This window comes from Ictalurus punctatus, chromosome 26, assembly GCF_001660625.3.
Source record: "Ictalurus punctatus breed USDA103 chromosome 26, Coco_2.0, whole genome shotgun sequence".
NCBI classification, from domain to species: domain Eukaryota; kingdom Metazoa; phylum Chordata; class Actinopteri; order Siluriformes; family Ictaluridae; genus Ictalurus; species Ictalurus punctatus.
In genome coordinates, this window is record NC_030441.2 from 13,810,018 (window position 1) to 13,823,050 (window position 13,033).

General features: G+C 34.8%; 1 protein-coding gene across 2 annotated transcripts; it reads right to left on the minus strand.

The window, feature by feature from the left end:
* Positions 1–1,360: 1,360 nt before the first annotated feature.
* Positions 1,361–10,450, minus strand: tspan34a (tetraspanin 34a). Of its 2 annotated transcripts, none has more exons than XM_017457186.3 (8): positions 10,358–10,450; positions 6,910–6,992; positions 5,386–5,601; positions 5,089–5,163; positions 3,775–3,882; positions 3,557–3,688; positions 3,077–3,169; positions 1,361–2,185 (listed from the first exon to the last, which is right to left on the minus strand). In XM_017457186.3, exons 2-8 carry the CDS (start codon positions 6,964–6,966, stop codon positions 2,135–2,137), a joined length of 732 nt encoding a protein of 243 aa, XP_017312675.1. In that variant the 5' UTR covers positions 6,967–6,992; positions 10,358–10,450; the 3' UTR covers positions 1,361–2,134. The 2 variants fall into 2 exon arrangements, with proteins under 2 accessions (XP_017312675.1, XP_047007121.1); XM_047151165.2 differs by lacking the exon at positions 10,358–10,450 and adding an exon at positions 9,646–9,720.
* Positions 10,451–13,033: the final 2,583 nt, after the last annotated feature.

The window sequence follows — 13,033 nt, forward strand, 5'->3', positions numbered from 1 at the left end:
AAAAAACAGCTCAGAGGGGAGATAAGGAAAGGAAAAGACAGCTACAGAAAAAAGTTGTAGGAGCACCTTCAACAGAGCAACATGAGGGAGGTCTGGAGGGGACTGAAACCAATTTCAGGTGAGAACAAAGACAATGGGAGGGGCCTTGTATCCGGTGACCGTGACAGGGCAAATGAATTAAGTCTGTTTTTTAATAGATTTGATTCGGCTCCATCTCCTCCCCCGTCCGACCAGACCGCAGACCTGTCAGCGACAGGAATGATGGAATCCGCTCCAGACTGCTTAAAGACTGTGCAGATCAGCTCAGTGAGGTCATCCTGCACATCTTTAATCTGAGCCTGAGACTAACGCAAGTTCCAGTACTGTGGAAGACTTCCTGTGTGGTTCCAGTACCCAAAATTGCGCATCCGAGTGAGCCAAACCACTTCAGGCCAGTAGCCTTAACTTCACACCTAATAAAGTCCATGGAGAAAATTGTACTACGACAGCTGTGGACCCTAGTGAGCTCAGAGCTAGACCCCCTACAGTTTGCTTACCGACCAGGCATGGGGGTTGAGGACGCCATTATTTATCTGATGCACAGATCACTTCTACCATTATTCTTATTTTTTTACTACTCTATTTATTATTTTTCTATTCCTATTGTATATATATTTTTTAGATACTTTATTTAAATTCTATTCCTATTTAATGTGTATTCTTTCCTATCTGTTTTTTGTGTAATTGAGCTGCTGTAGGGAGCTTCCCCAGTGTGAGATCAATAAATGTTACCTTATTTCCCAGCTTTGTGTGTCATTCAGTGAGCAGGATCTTTCATCACAATCGCTTCACAGACCCGACACACCATCAGCTGCTGGCTCGTAATGTACTGCATGTACATGGAAGCTGCACAGCTGTGTGCTGGATATTTACTGTTTATACTTTGTCAATAAATATTTGAAAGCCAGATTACAAAAAGCAGCCTGTCTGTACATGTTTTTTTTTTTTTTACAATAACATCCCAAGTGTGACAGTGTCTTGTATAGTTTCATAAATGTAACTGTAACTATCGTACATAAGTTCAGATGAAACCTATACTAACTTGATTTCCAGATGTGCTGGCATTCAAGTGATCTATATAGGACAGATTTTTTTTAGACATAGACTTTGGCCATTTTAAAAACGCAGTTTATCATTTCAAAACTTTTGAAGGTTTTGTGTAATTTTCAATATTACCATGCCACGGGTTTGACAAGTTTCTTCAGTTCAGGTTTTGTTTTTGGTTTTTTTGTATAAATGTAAAAGTCATCTAAAAACCACAAACTGCACTTTTAAATCTAACAGGCAAAATAATCATGTGACACAATAATACTGCACGAAGGACAATTTGAGAAAATATTTCATTTAGATGTACACAAATACACATTTCAGTACATTTCATTACAACATACAACAATACATACATAATAGAGTGAAAAAAATGATAGCAAATGAAAATATAATATATTTTATTATAATATTATTGTGTTTCTAGTCTTGTTCTATTGGCAGAAAAAGTTATGCACTTCAGTTAAAACAGAAGAAAAATATAGCCAATAGAACAGGACCTTTTTTTGTCCTTCTTTTTTTAAAATTTATTTATAATTTTTATTTTATTTTTTATAGTATTACAAGACAGTATACATTTAACGTATGCATCATGACCAGTGGTACACAGTACTTTGTTTTTATGACTGAGTAAACAGGAAGAACATGAAACAGGAAAATCAAAGCTAGACTAGACCGGAGTCTAACAATATGAGTGGGTGACAATGCTCTGATTAATAGGTCATCAAAACAATAAATAACTAACTAGCACTTATTCATCCTTAGTCTTATTAGCAAGCTCAGGTGAAGCCTATGTTATCGGATCTCTTGCAATATTCACAGGAATTATAATAAATTCAAATGAGCTGTTTTTTTTTTTGTTTTTTTTTTTTAAACTAATGAACCCCTTCAAACCCTGACCTTAACCGCTGGTAACTTTTCATAAGGGTTGACTCATAAGAATTTGTATCAATAGGCAGCTGTAAGACAGCAATCAGCCTGCACTGAAGTCAGTCGTACTAAGAAGAAGTGCATACATCAGTGCTTGCAGCAACTTTAGCTTTTGTAATTATTTCCCAATGTTATTGTATAGGACCATGGACACAACCATCGCAGCAATCTGGAAAAAAAAGACAAAGAAGTGAGAATCAAAGTGGATATTTACAAAGAAAAGATTTACACTTTTTTATATACACCAGTCTTGGCTTCAGTTGTTATCTGTTATCTTTTGTACACTTTTCTGGCTACAAGCTTCAGAAGGTTTAAGGTTGCAACATTATTGCCTCTTATTGGCACTCCACACTTCTGTTTTGTGTTTAGTTTAGTTTTTTCAAAAACGTCTCTATATTATGCATCACTCTTTGTGCAATTCAATATTTATTTATATTTATTGATTTGAATTTAATATTTCAAATCAAAATATTCAGTATCTCGCTGCAATATCGCATAAAAATATCTAGCTTGTTATTTTATCATTGTGAAACACTGTAAATAAATTACAGGTATAAAGTTGTTTTATCATCTGCGTTTGTTTATTTATTTATTTATTTATTGTTATTGGTGTAGCTAGTGAGATGTCACTTCCTTCTTCAGTGAAATTGAGCTAGCTAGTTAGCAGCTTAGATGGCAGACATGACTAATTTTGTCGACTTGATTTTGGAAAATTGTTTTGATGCGCTTAATTATATGAGGAGAAACTGAGACTTAAACAGGAGGCCAGACCAACAGATAAAACAGAACACACACAAATATGAACTTCAATAACATAACTGTGCTTCCCCTATATTAACAACCACCAGCTGCCACTTCTATGTGAAATGGGAAAATAAGTGGAACTTGTGCAACTTGTATTAAAAGTTAAGGGGTTTTCTTTGAAGCAGTTTGTGGTCAATAAATCAAGTGTGGGTTTTAGAGGTTAAACTTTAGGGATGCTGAGCTCCCAAAAAAATGCATTGTAAAATAATTATAATCTATACTTTCTATACTATAATTATACTATCAGGTTGGATACCTCTAGAGCACCGATGCCAAGCGCCACGCCTCCTAACAAAACTGCATTTTCTTCTATCAGATTGACTAGAGCTTTGAAACAACCTTTTACTTCCTGTAAAAAAAAAAGAGGGGGAAAAAGACAGTGGATGAGCTTGGAACATACAGATAAATTTAGTTAAAACAAATATTGCATTGCTTTCCTTTACAATGAAGAGTAAAGATGAAAGTCAATGTAATTCTATTAAGTTATTAAAAAAAATCGATGTCAATGTGTATAGTAAATTATATTAAGATATATAAACCATATTTTGTGTACCTGTCTTTTATGGATATGTGGATGGATTTTTAAGTTAATAGAATTATAATTTTATGCCTTTGTGATTGACACACCTGATATTTTTTTACTCAGTTCTAAATCAACACATTTGGCTCATCAGTTTATTAAACTCTTAATGATTTGGGCTGTAATTGTTTACTGACATCAGAGAGTGTTCTATACCTCAGTTTGTGCTGTATTCAGATTACACGCTGAAGTATTTTTAAGGCAGCAAGTTGGTGGGTAAAGCTCGGTGGATGTTACAAAAGGAGATTCTTTGAAGTCGGTGTAGTTGTTGTATCCACAGCATTTCAACTAAAGAGACACAGAATATTAGCCTCAGTTGTATAAATAAACCTCAAATTTACTTCACCCCAACTAGTGATCCATATTATATATACCTGTTGCATAGTGTTATTCAGGACAGTTGTAAATTCGTCATATTTTCCGTATTCCGTCTGGATGGTCTTAACAAAATTCTCGTTCAGTTTGACCAAAATGTCCTCCGCCTGTGAGAGAGATATTAAGAATGGATAATGTTTATGAATTTCAGCCAGCAGAGAGCACTCTCAGTTAACTGTAGAATGTGAAAAATTCACTTTATCTCTTTAAAGAATGAGCATAATCTGATATCCATGAAACCAGTTCCAATTTAACAATTTCTGTTTTTTTGTGTGTGTTTTTTTTTGTTTTGTTTTTGTTTTTGTTTTTTTTTACTTTTTCCAATAATAACAGACAACAAATTACAAATGGTTATGTTTAGTATGTGGGATTGGCAATCACAGATTTTCTTTGTTTTTTATAGGAGCGTTAGGCAAGGTTTGTTAAAATATGGCAAGATTGGGTCTCTAATGGTTAAACAGTGGGAATTAATACAATTTGAATGATTTTTTTTATTCCTTGAGCCTGCCCACTTTCTTGTCCATGTACAAAAAGCTCCACACCAGCACATACAATGTTATACAATGTTAACAATGTTATACAATGTTATGAGTTAGCATAGGATTAGCTTTAGTAAGGACTGCCATGACTTACATCACTTTCAAGTGCACTAGGCCATTCAGCTGATTGAAAGTCAAGTTATAATGCTATAAACATTCAAAATTCAGCTCATGCTGATTTATGATGATGTGCAGCCGCTGTCCATTTTTCTTCTTAATGAAAAAAAACCCATATCTACTTTATTTGTTATGTAAAGCGATCCATTCAGACAATTCAGACTGTGTTATGGACCTGTCCAAGAACAGTGTCACTAATTCTGTATCAGGCTTCATGCCTTTTACCAGTAATCAATTTCTCCATCATGTAAAATTGCTTCCAATGTTTATTCTGGTTTACTGCATTTTTTTGTTAAGTTTTTCGAAGCATAGACTATATATATATATATATATATATATTTTTTTTTTTTTTTTTTTGCTCACAGAAGAATTATCTGGCTGCTCTGGGAACTTACCAAATTCAGATGTGGGTAGAGTGAATGGGGCGTTGTAAAATGGACAACATTAAGCCTATCCAAACTCAAACAAGCTTTCCAGACCGTAAGATAATTTTCCAAACAGGATTTCTCAGCTACATAATACACTTGTGCATTGTCTATAGCTTAAACATTATTTATACAATTTTTATTATGTTTTACATAATTTTCCAGGTTATTTGTGCCAGACAGAAATAATAAAAGAAAACAATTATTGAACTTTTAAAGTCACTGTGCTTACCAAAGGCTTGAACACCAGAACTACAATGGCCCCGGCCACCTCAGCAATGAAGATGATAAGCACGATGATGAAGAACTGAAATTACGAGAAAAAGGAGCAATTCCAAATGACTTATTTGTTTCTTAAAATGGTACATTTCCTCAGTTTAAACATTTTCTATGTTTTCTATGTTCTATTGTGAATAATATATGGGTTTATGAGATTTAGTATTTCAAGAACACTGCTCCACCATAAAGCAGTGGAACTCCTCCTGTTAAGTTGCAGTTACGGCTTCAAAAATAACCAGACGTCACTCACTGTAAGAAGCATGCACTTGTTCTCAGTTATGGCTCCACAGCAGCCCAGGAAGCCCATGATGGCGAGTATGGACCCCACAGCGATCAGCAGGTAGCCCACATTAGCCAGCTGAGCCAACTCGGGGGGCGCATCTTTAATATGAGATAATACACCAAGTATGGAGCTGCTGTCTACTGTCACCCAGATCCCTACACCCAGGATTGCAGCACCTGCCAACTGTGGATAGAAAGAGAACAAATTTATAAGCATAACTAGACATTACATTATCTTTATATCCTCTAATGCTTTAATGTATTTGCTTAAGGTACCAGGAAATGTTGAGACAAGGCAAACATGATAGGAAATAACCCCCGATTTTACTATATGAATCACCAAGGTGGCTCCTGGTTTTACAATGGTTAAATATTAAACTGTAAAAGTAAATAATGTACTATGAATTCACTAGGTCAGTTTCCTCATATAATGCCTTTTTGTCGGCTGACTGTTTTACGCAGAAAATACACCTACACAAAGTTAAACTAAGCGAAACATGACATGGTATACCATTCCACAAATATAAGGTAGCTTGATCTGTGTGCTGTTTTCCTCACTGATATTTCAAAATCAGTTTCTCCTGATATTCATTTCATTTGTTTTTTTTTGTTTTGTTTTTTTTAAAGGAACTGATCTCATATCAGTAACACGTCCTAAAAGGAGATTAAGGATCATTAAACATAGCTGAGATAGGAGACAATGAGAAATATAGCCTTGTGCTTTTAATCCACAGTCAATGAGCCAAGACTGTGGACTGACTATAATGCAATGTCGGTTATTGCTGCTATTTTCCAATCACTAGACGCACTTTACAGCTTTTTTCCATTCTTCCTTACGTAATCATGTATAATTTGTATATAACAACGTGTAATCATGACCAATATGCTATATAAGATAATAATATTTTAATCTTTCTTAATATAGCAGCTTTCATTTCAGTTCAATATCTCAAAGTGCTTTACATAGGCTACAAAATTCAAGACAAGGTACTTCTGATAATGCATGTTAAAGAACCAATGTAAATCACCAATCCGTAAACTACACGTCTATAAGAATTACGACACATCATGAACGGTTTCATTAATAAATGAAACTCCAAAACTAAGACGTTAAACAAGCATGTTGTTTGTTTGTTTTTAAAAATCTGGCTTTCGAGACAGTTACAGAGCTAGCGTTCGTAATATTTAGGGGTGATGTAAGAAACAGTGCATGAACTGCCAGGGATCCTCAGGACTAATAGTATGCCTGCCTCAAATGAGAAAATTGCTCGGGGTGGGTTATACTGTTTCACGACATCAGCAAGATAAACCGAACTTTAAAAGTCACGAGTGTAGCTTGTATAAGACAAGGACTTTGTGCTTGGACTTTCCTTTTTTGATAAGGACGCATACCATTTTATTCCAAAATACATAAAACTTCCTCAAGCAGCTAGGCAGATCAAACAGTTCTGAGATCATTCTGTAAAATTTTAAATCATTAAAAACATCTTACGAAGATGACGCCATTGAAGACGAACATAATAATTTTCAGGAACCCCGAGCAGCACATCTTGACTTTTTTCTGTTTTGTTGGTCCTACAAAAAAAAACAAACAACAACAACAAATGAACAATGTGAAACACACACACACACGCACACACACACACACACACGCACACACACACACACACACACACACACACACACACACACACACACACACACACACACACACACACAAACTCTGAGTATCTACAATAAAGTTACCTTTTTTTGGTATAGCTTTTAAATTTTTAAACTTTCTGGCTGTGTAAGTGATCTGTAAGAGGTCTAAGGCTAAAAAAATGCATATTTCCTGTCTGTAGCGTGGTTTCACAGCGCTGTGCAGAATAATTTTAGCACTGCACTTCCTTTTAATCACACCTTTTTTTGGTGACACTATAAAGAGCATTGTGAAGTACAAAGAGAGGTTTTTATTTTATTTTATTTTATAGATCTTCCAGGGAGTCCTGGTCAAGGTGGCAGCACAAATAGTTTCACATGAGGAAAGTTTTATTTTGTTAACACAACCACACTTAAAGGCAAAGAAAATGGTCAAATATGAACCCTGTGTTTAATATAAAAGGCTAAACGCACATCAAGTGTTTAGATACACATCAAGAGCTTCAGTTAATGTTAATATCAAATATCAGATTGGAGAAAAATGTGATCTCAGTGAGTTTCTTGGTGCCAGTTGGGCTGATTTAGCTGTTTCAGAAACTGCTGCTCTCCTGGAATTTTTCACGCTCAACAGTCTCTCGAGTTTACATAGAATGCTGTGAACCACAAAAACCCACATTTTTCCTGAAATGTGTCAAAATTCTTGTCTCTGAACATCACCGAATCTATGCGCAACAACAGTGTAATTTAGATAATACTGTTAATGGGAAACCTCCCGTGAAAAGTGCATATGGTTCACATTTGTGTTTTATCTATTACTAGAAGGGGGAAAAACAACCCTAAGGTTTCTTTTTGAAATAAGTGTCAGCTGATTATTTCTAACCTTCACCCCTTCTATTAAACTAATAATGAATCACTGATATCGTCAGCAGTCGATATGATAACAGTTTTTTTTATTTTTTATAAAATACTCATTTTATCATGTATATGTCAGTGAACGCTGTTGGAACAAAGAACCTGACTGTGTGCGCTTATCTTATCACCAGTGCTGATAACTGTGATGTGCTCAGTAGCACATGACCAGATTACAGGACACCGTTAGAGGTACTGCTCAGAGCTGTCATGCTGATCTGAGATCAGTTTAACTTCCTCTATAAAGGTGTGGGTTAGGACCTTGGAGTTAAAGAGATGAATACAATTAAAAAGTTTTTTTTTTTTTAAATTAAATCCTTTGCTTGTATTTTTCTCATTTGTAAGTCGCTTTGGATAAAAGCATCTGCTAAGTGAATAAATGTAAATGTAATGTAATGTAAATCCTATTCTGATTTCTACTGCTTTCTGATGACAGATAACCTGATTATCTAACATAGATGGTTTTTGAACTACTGCTTATGCTCTTATTGCTGTAACCAAAGGAAACCGTCTCCTACCAATTCCATAAAACCATAAAAGCCAGGTGGACTTTGAGACTATTTCATAACATGAGTTAAACTGCATTTGAGAGTGTGTTCCTGGCAAAAGCAACTAAAAATACTGTATGTTCTCTCAGATTGTAAACAAAATTGATGAGAGCAACATAAAGTACACACTCCACAGGGTGCTGGGAGGAACTTTGGTGCTTTTCTATTTCTGTCAGGACAAACATATATGAATCGGCTCTTTATTTGGCACACATGGCTGAAAAGCCAGTAACTGCATATGTTATCTAAACTAGTCAGCTCGATGTGATTACACTGTATACATGACTAAATGGATGCAATACAATGGATGGACTTCTTAGCGTATAACACAACAGTATTAAAAAGACATTTGTGTTTCTTGATGTTTGAATTATAATGCTGCTTTTCTGAAAGATGTATTTGTACTTTTAAACTTTTCTTGCATTCCTAACAGGTAAATTATTCTAGAGACATATTTCAAGAGAGGAAATTTCAAGGAAAAATTCACCATTAAAACACATCTATATATAATCCTCATTAGATATAACATCATCAGAATATTATCACAAAATTGTGATAACGCCACAATATTCTTTTCTGAGGTCTATCCTGTCAATCCTGTAAATCCTGACATCCTGACATTAAACATTTTTAATGTGTGTGTGTGTATATATATATATATATATATATATATATATATATATTGTGTATTGTGTGTATATATATAAAATATTCTTTGTTTGTTTTAAACATTAAAAAATATATATTCATATATTATTCCACTTGTGCATCTTTGTATATATCTGTGTATATTTTACTCATGTTACATATGTTATACTAATATTTTAGACAGTAGATCAACCTCACACGAAAATAATAAATCATCCAAAAAATCATTGTCAGGACCAAATCCCAAAAACCTTTTTAAAAAAAAAATAAAAATCCATGGCCACCTGAACAGCTGTTAACCTTCCCATCAGTAAAACAATCCATTTACACAGGAACATAAAGAAGGGAAAATATAAAGCTGGTCTTATAGCTAAAGAGAAAACATTACAAAGATTTTCTTTTAGCTGATTAGTTTAAGTAGTGGCAATGTTTCCAGAGTAGTCTACATTAACACTGGTGTAAATTAGATATTGTTTACTTACTTCACTTGTTCTTGGTTTGACCTTGTTAGCTTTTTCACAGACCACTGTGCCCAACTCTAATCTTCATCACTTTTGATAATACAGAGTAATGCAGGTTTACTATTTCCTGCACGTGGTTTGAAAAGTATTTCCTCTTTTTTGTTTTACGTCAGAGAGAGACGATACATGAACTTCCGAATTACACTAATTAACTAACAATGAACTGCTGAATCACGCAGATATGACAGACAGACAGGGAGAGGCAGAGAGAGAGAGAGAGAAAGAGAGAGAGAAGAAATATATTACAACTGAAAAAGATAATATCATAACTGAAAGATGGAGAAAGAGATTAATTTCATTTTGATGTAGGCTTTCATTATTACACTTCTACATATGTGTTTAAATTGAAATATAAATTTAAGTAAAGAAGACAAAAGAGTCAATCCATTGCTTACAAAAGTAACTGGAGATTTTAGATTGTAGATCGGATGGTAATGGGACCAAATTGGGATATTATTTGACTATATGGGGAAGGCTGTATTCATCCTTCATTTGAATGATGACTATAAGATGAATTTAATTATAACACTTCCTGTTTTATTATAATGCACTTGAATTTCTGTTCATTTAGTCAATAGCTCAGTTATGGATTCTGTTTCATGTAAAAGCTACAGCTAAATGTGTCAATTTGCTGTAAATATATGCTAAAAGTAGAGGTGACTGAAATTCTTACCTTTTCACAGGTGAGTTCAGTGGTCCAGGAGCGGAGCTTTATGTGTGGAGAGTTATGTGCCGTGATGAACTGGGAACTGGGATAAAATGGCTGTTTTATCTCACTGGCTCCAGTGGGAGGGGCGTGTGTCATACTGCCCTCTTTTTCCCCCAGCACACATTCACGTGGGCAAAGTTCACACTCAAAACAGCACATACAAGCAGGAGATGGTGAGTCATCAAAACTGACCAATTATTCTACTAATTCTGAAAACAACTTACATGCTTTTCCTTAACAGTAGAATGTGTTTTAAGTGTAATTATGCCACAGCATTTTCCATACATATTCATCCCATCCATCCATTTTCTGTACCATTTATCCTTACAGGGTCACGGGGAACCTGGAGCCTATCCCAGGAAGCATGGGGCACAAGGCAGGGGACACCCTGGACAGGGTGCCAATCATTTCCAACACATATCATGAATTCATATGAATTATGATTTATAACTTATACATATGAATTATAACTTAAAGTGTGTAAGAATCATAATCATAATCACAAACATTCACTTGTTAAAGAAATTTGTGTCTACATCTTTCATTTGCAGTGAATGTTGTCTATGGAGTGAATGAGATATGTACAAATATTGAAGGAGCAGTCTGGAATCTTAAAGAGCCTGCAAAGAAAATATTGACCAACCTTCCCCTCCCGAATCCCCCACCTCACCCCCTCTAGTGAAACTGCTGCGTTTGATTTAATTACAAAGTGTGAAGTCTGATCTCGGAATTACGTAATTGGTCATTTCAAGCTACAAAATGAGGAAAAAACATGGGCGCCTAAAAGAAAGTGTGTTTTTTTAGCAAAATAAACAAACAAACAAACAAAAACTAGCCAGCTGACATTAGTGATCATGAGTTTATGTTCTATTTGCTTTACTTCAAAACAGCAAACTGTCTGGGCAATGTTATAGGGTCAACCAGCTAATGTGTGTATTTATCTAAAGTAAGTACTACTATGATTTATCTAAAGTAATATTACTATGAAGTCATTTAAAGGAGTGAAGTGATTTCTTTTTTTATTTCATGTTTACGGTCCCTGCTGGAACAAAAAAAAAAATAGAAACCATCATAGAAATTCTACCATTACAAACTAGCTAACCATTAGCCATCCATCAAATCAGCCAACCATTAAAACCATTACCATTATTGGTCTTTAATGGTATCCACTATACATAACATGCCACCAATAGAAGGCAACAAATTACCAGTAGAAACCCACAGGAACCATTACAATTTCCTTTAAAACCAATACAATTCCTATTATAACCATTAAAACCATTATACATTATATGACAGTGTCTATAGTTGGACTTTTTTCCAGCAGGGGTGTTATTGACCATGTCGATTTGACATCACCTCAGGGCTGATGAGACCTCAGAGTTTCTGAGTAGGAATTTCAAGTCGAGGAGGCATTTTCTTTGTTTTTTTTCTCTCCATAGACTTCCAGATCTGAGTCGTCTGAAGACAGAGCCAATTTCTGGACCAGAACAATGTAAATAGTAGCCTGAAATGTAAAAACCAGCCAGATCTATTGCTTGTCAATATTTCAAATTATAATCTAAAGTACAGATATTCAACAATTTGAAAAGGTCCAGTTATATAAATGTTCACTGAAGCAGTGAACATGATCAAATAGTGAAAACAGTTTACCAAGTTACCTTTCAATGCTTAAACGTTAATGATTAGTTTATGGTTATAAAAAAAAAAAGAGAGTTTGAAGTGCTTATTTTTTGCTTTGTCATTACTAGTGCTACGGATGTTTAAATGCAATTGGAGTATGCGTTTAAAACAATGCATACTCCAATTGGCTTTATACATTCTGGGGGTTTTTTTTTGTGTTTTTTTTTTTTAACATGTTGTCACATCACTAACCAGACAGAATAAATTAAATAAATAAATCTATGAAAGTCTGTAAAAACTCTCTCCTTTCTCGGTGAGATGCACATATTTGGCCACAATAATCTGAGTTTTTGCTACAGAAGCTGCGATGGTTCATGATTGGAAAACTGGAGTGGCTATGGTGGGGGTTTTTTTCTCCATTTTTCAAGTTCTACTACAGTATTTTTTTCTACTACAGTGCTCGGAAATACATTGCTGGGTCCACGTCTGGACCATGGTCTACCAGGGTCCAACCCCGTTCAAAAGTATCAACACCTTTTTTTTAAAAAAAGGCCATGACTGGCCATGACATAAACCTCTCAAATTCATGAGTTTAACAGAATGTAGGTCAATACTGAAGTTCCCATAAAGAGGAAATAATAACTATGATGTTACTTATTTAAACCAATCTTTAAGAAAATACCTCAGTTATTACTTCCTGTACCGAAGACTCACATGACACAGGAATTTGCAGTAAGGCGTCACACAGTTGTAAACTCTCCCATGACGTCATACTGTATCAGTAGAACTCCTTGATAACGCACATATCTGAACTAAATTTAACATTATCTAAAAATGATTGATGGCAAAAGTAAATGAATAAAAGACTGGCTAGTGATTCTGCAATAAAAAATCCTGAGGTTCAAGGTTCCGAGCCAGAAATATTGCATTTTATTTTTTGTTGTTGTTTTTTTATTTAAATGTAGGGGGAAAAGGGGGGGGGGGGGGGTTTACAATAAACTAGTTGCATAAGTGTGG

Bases quoted from the DNA above. Each gene is read 5' to 3' on its own strand.
- tspan34a (XM_017457186.3), bottom strand. From the start codon at position 6,966: ATGTGCTGCTCGGGGTTCCTGAAAATTATTATGTTCGTCTTCAATGGC. The intron at 3,883-5,088 runs GTAAGCACAGTG...TCTCTCTCACAG, and splicing joins TTCTGGTGTTCAAGCCTTTG to GCGGAGGACATTTTGGTCAA. The intron at 2,186-3,076 runs GTATCCAACCTG...TTTTTTTTCCAG, and splicing joins TTGGCATCGGTGCTCTAGAG to ATTGCTGCGATGGTTGTGTC.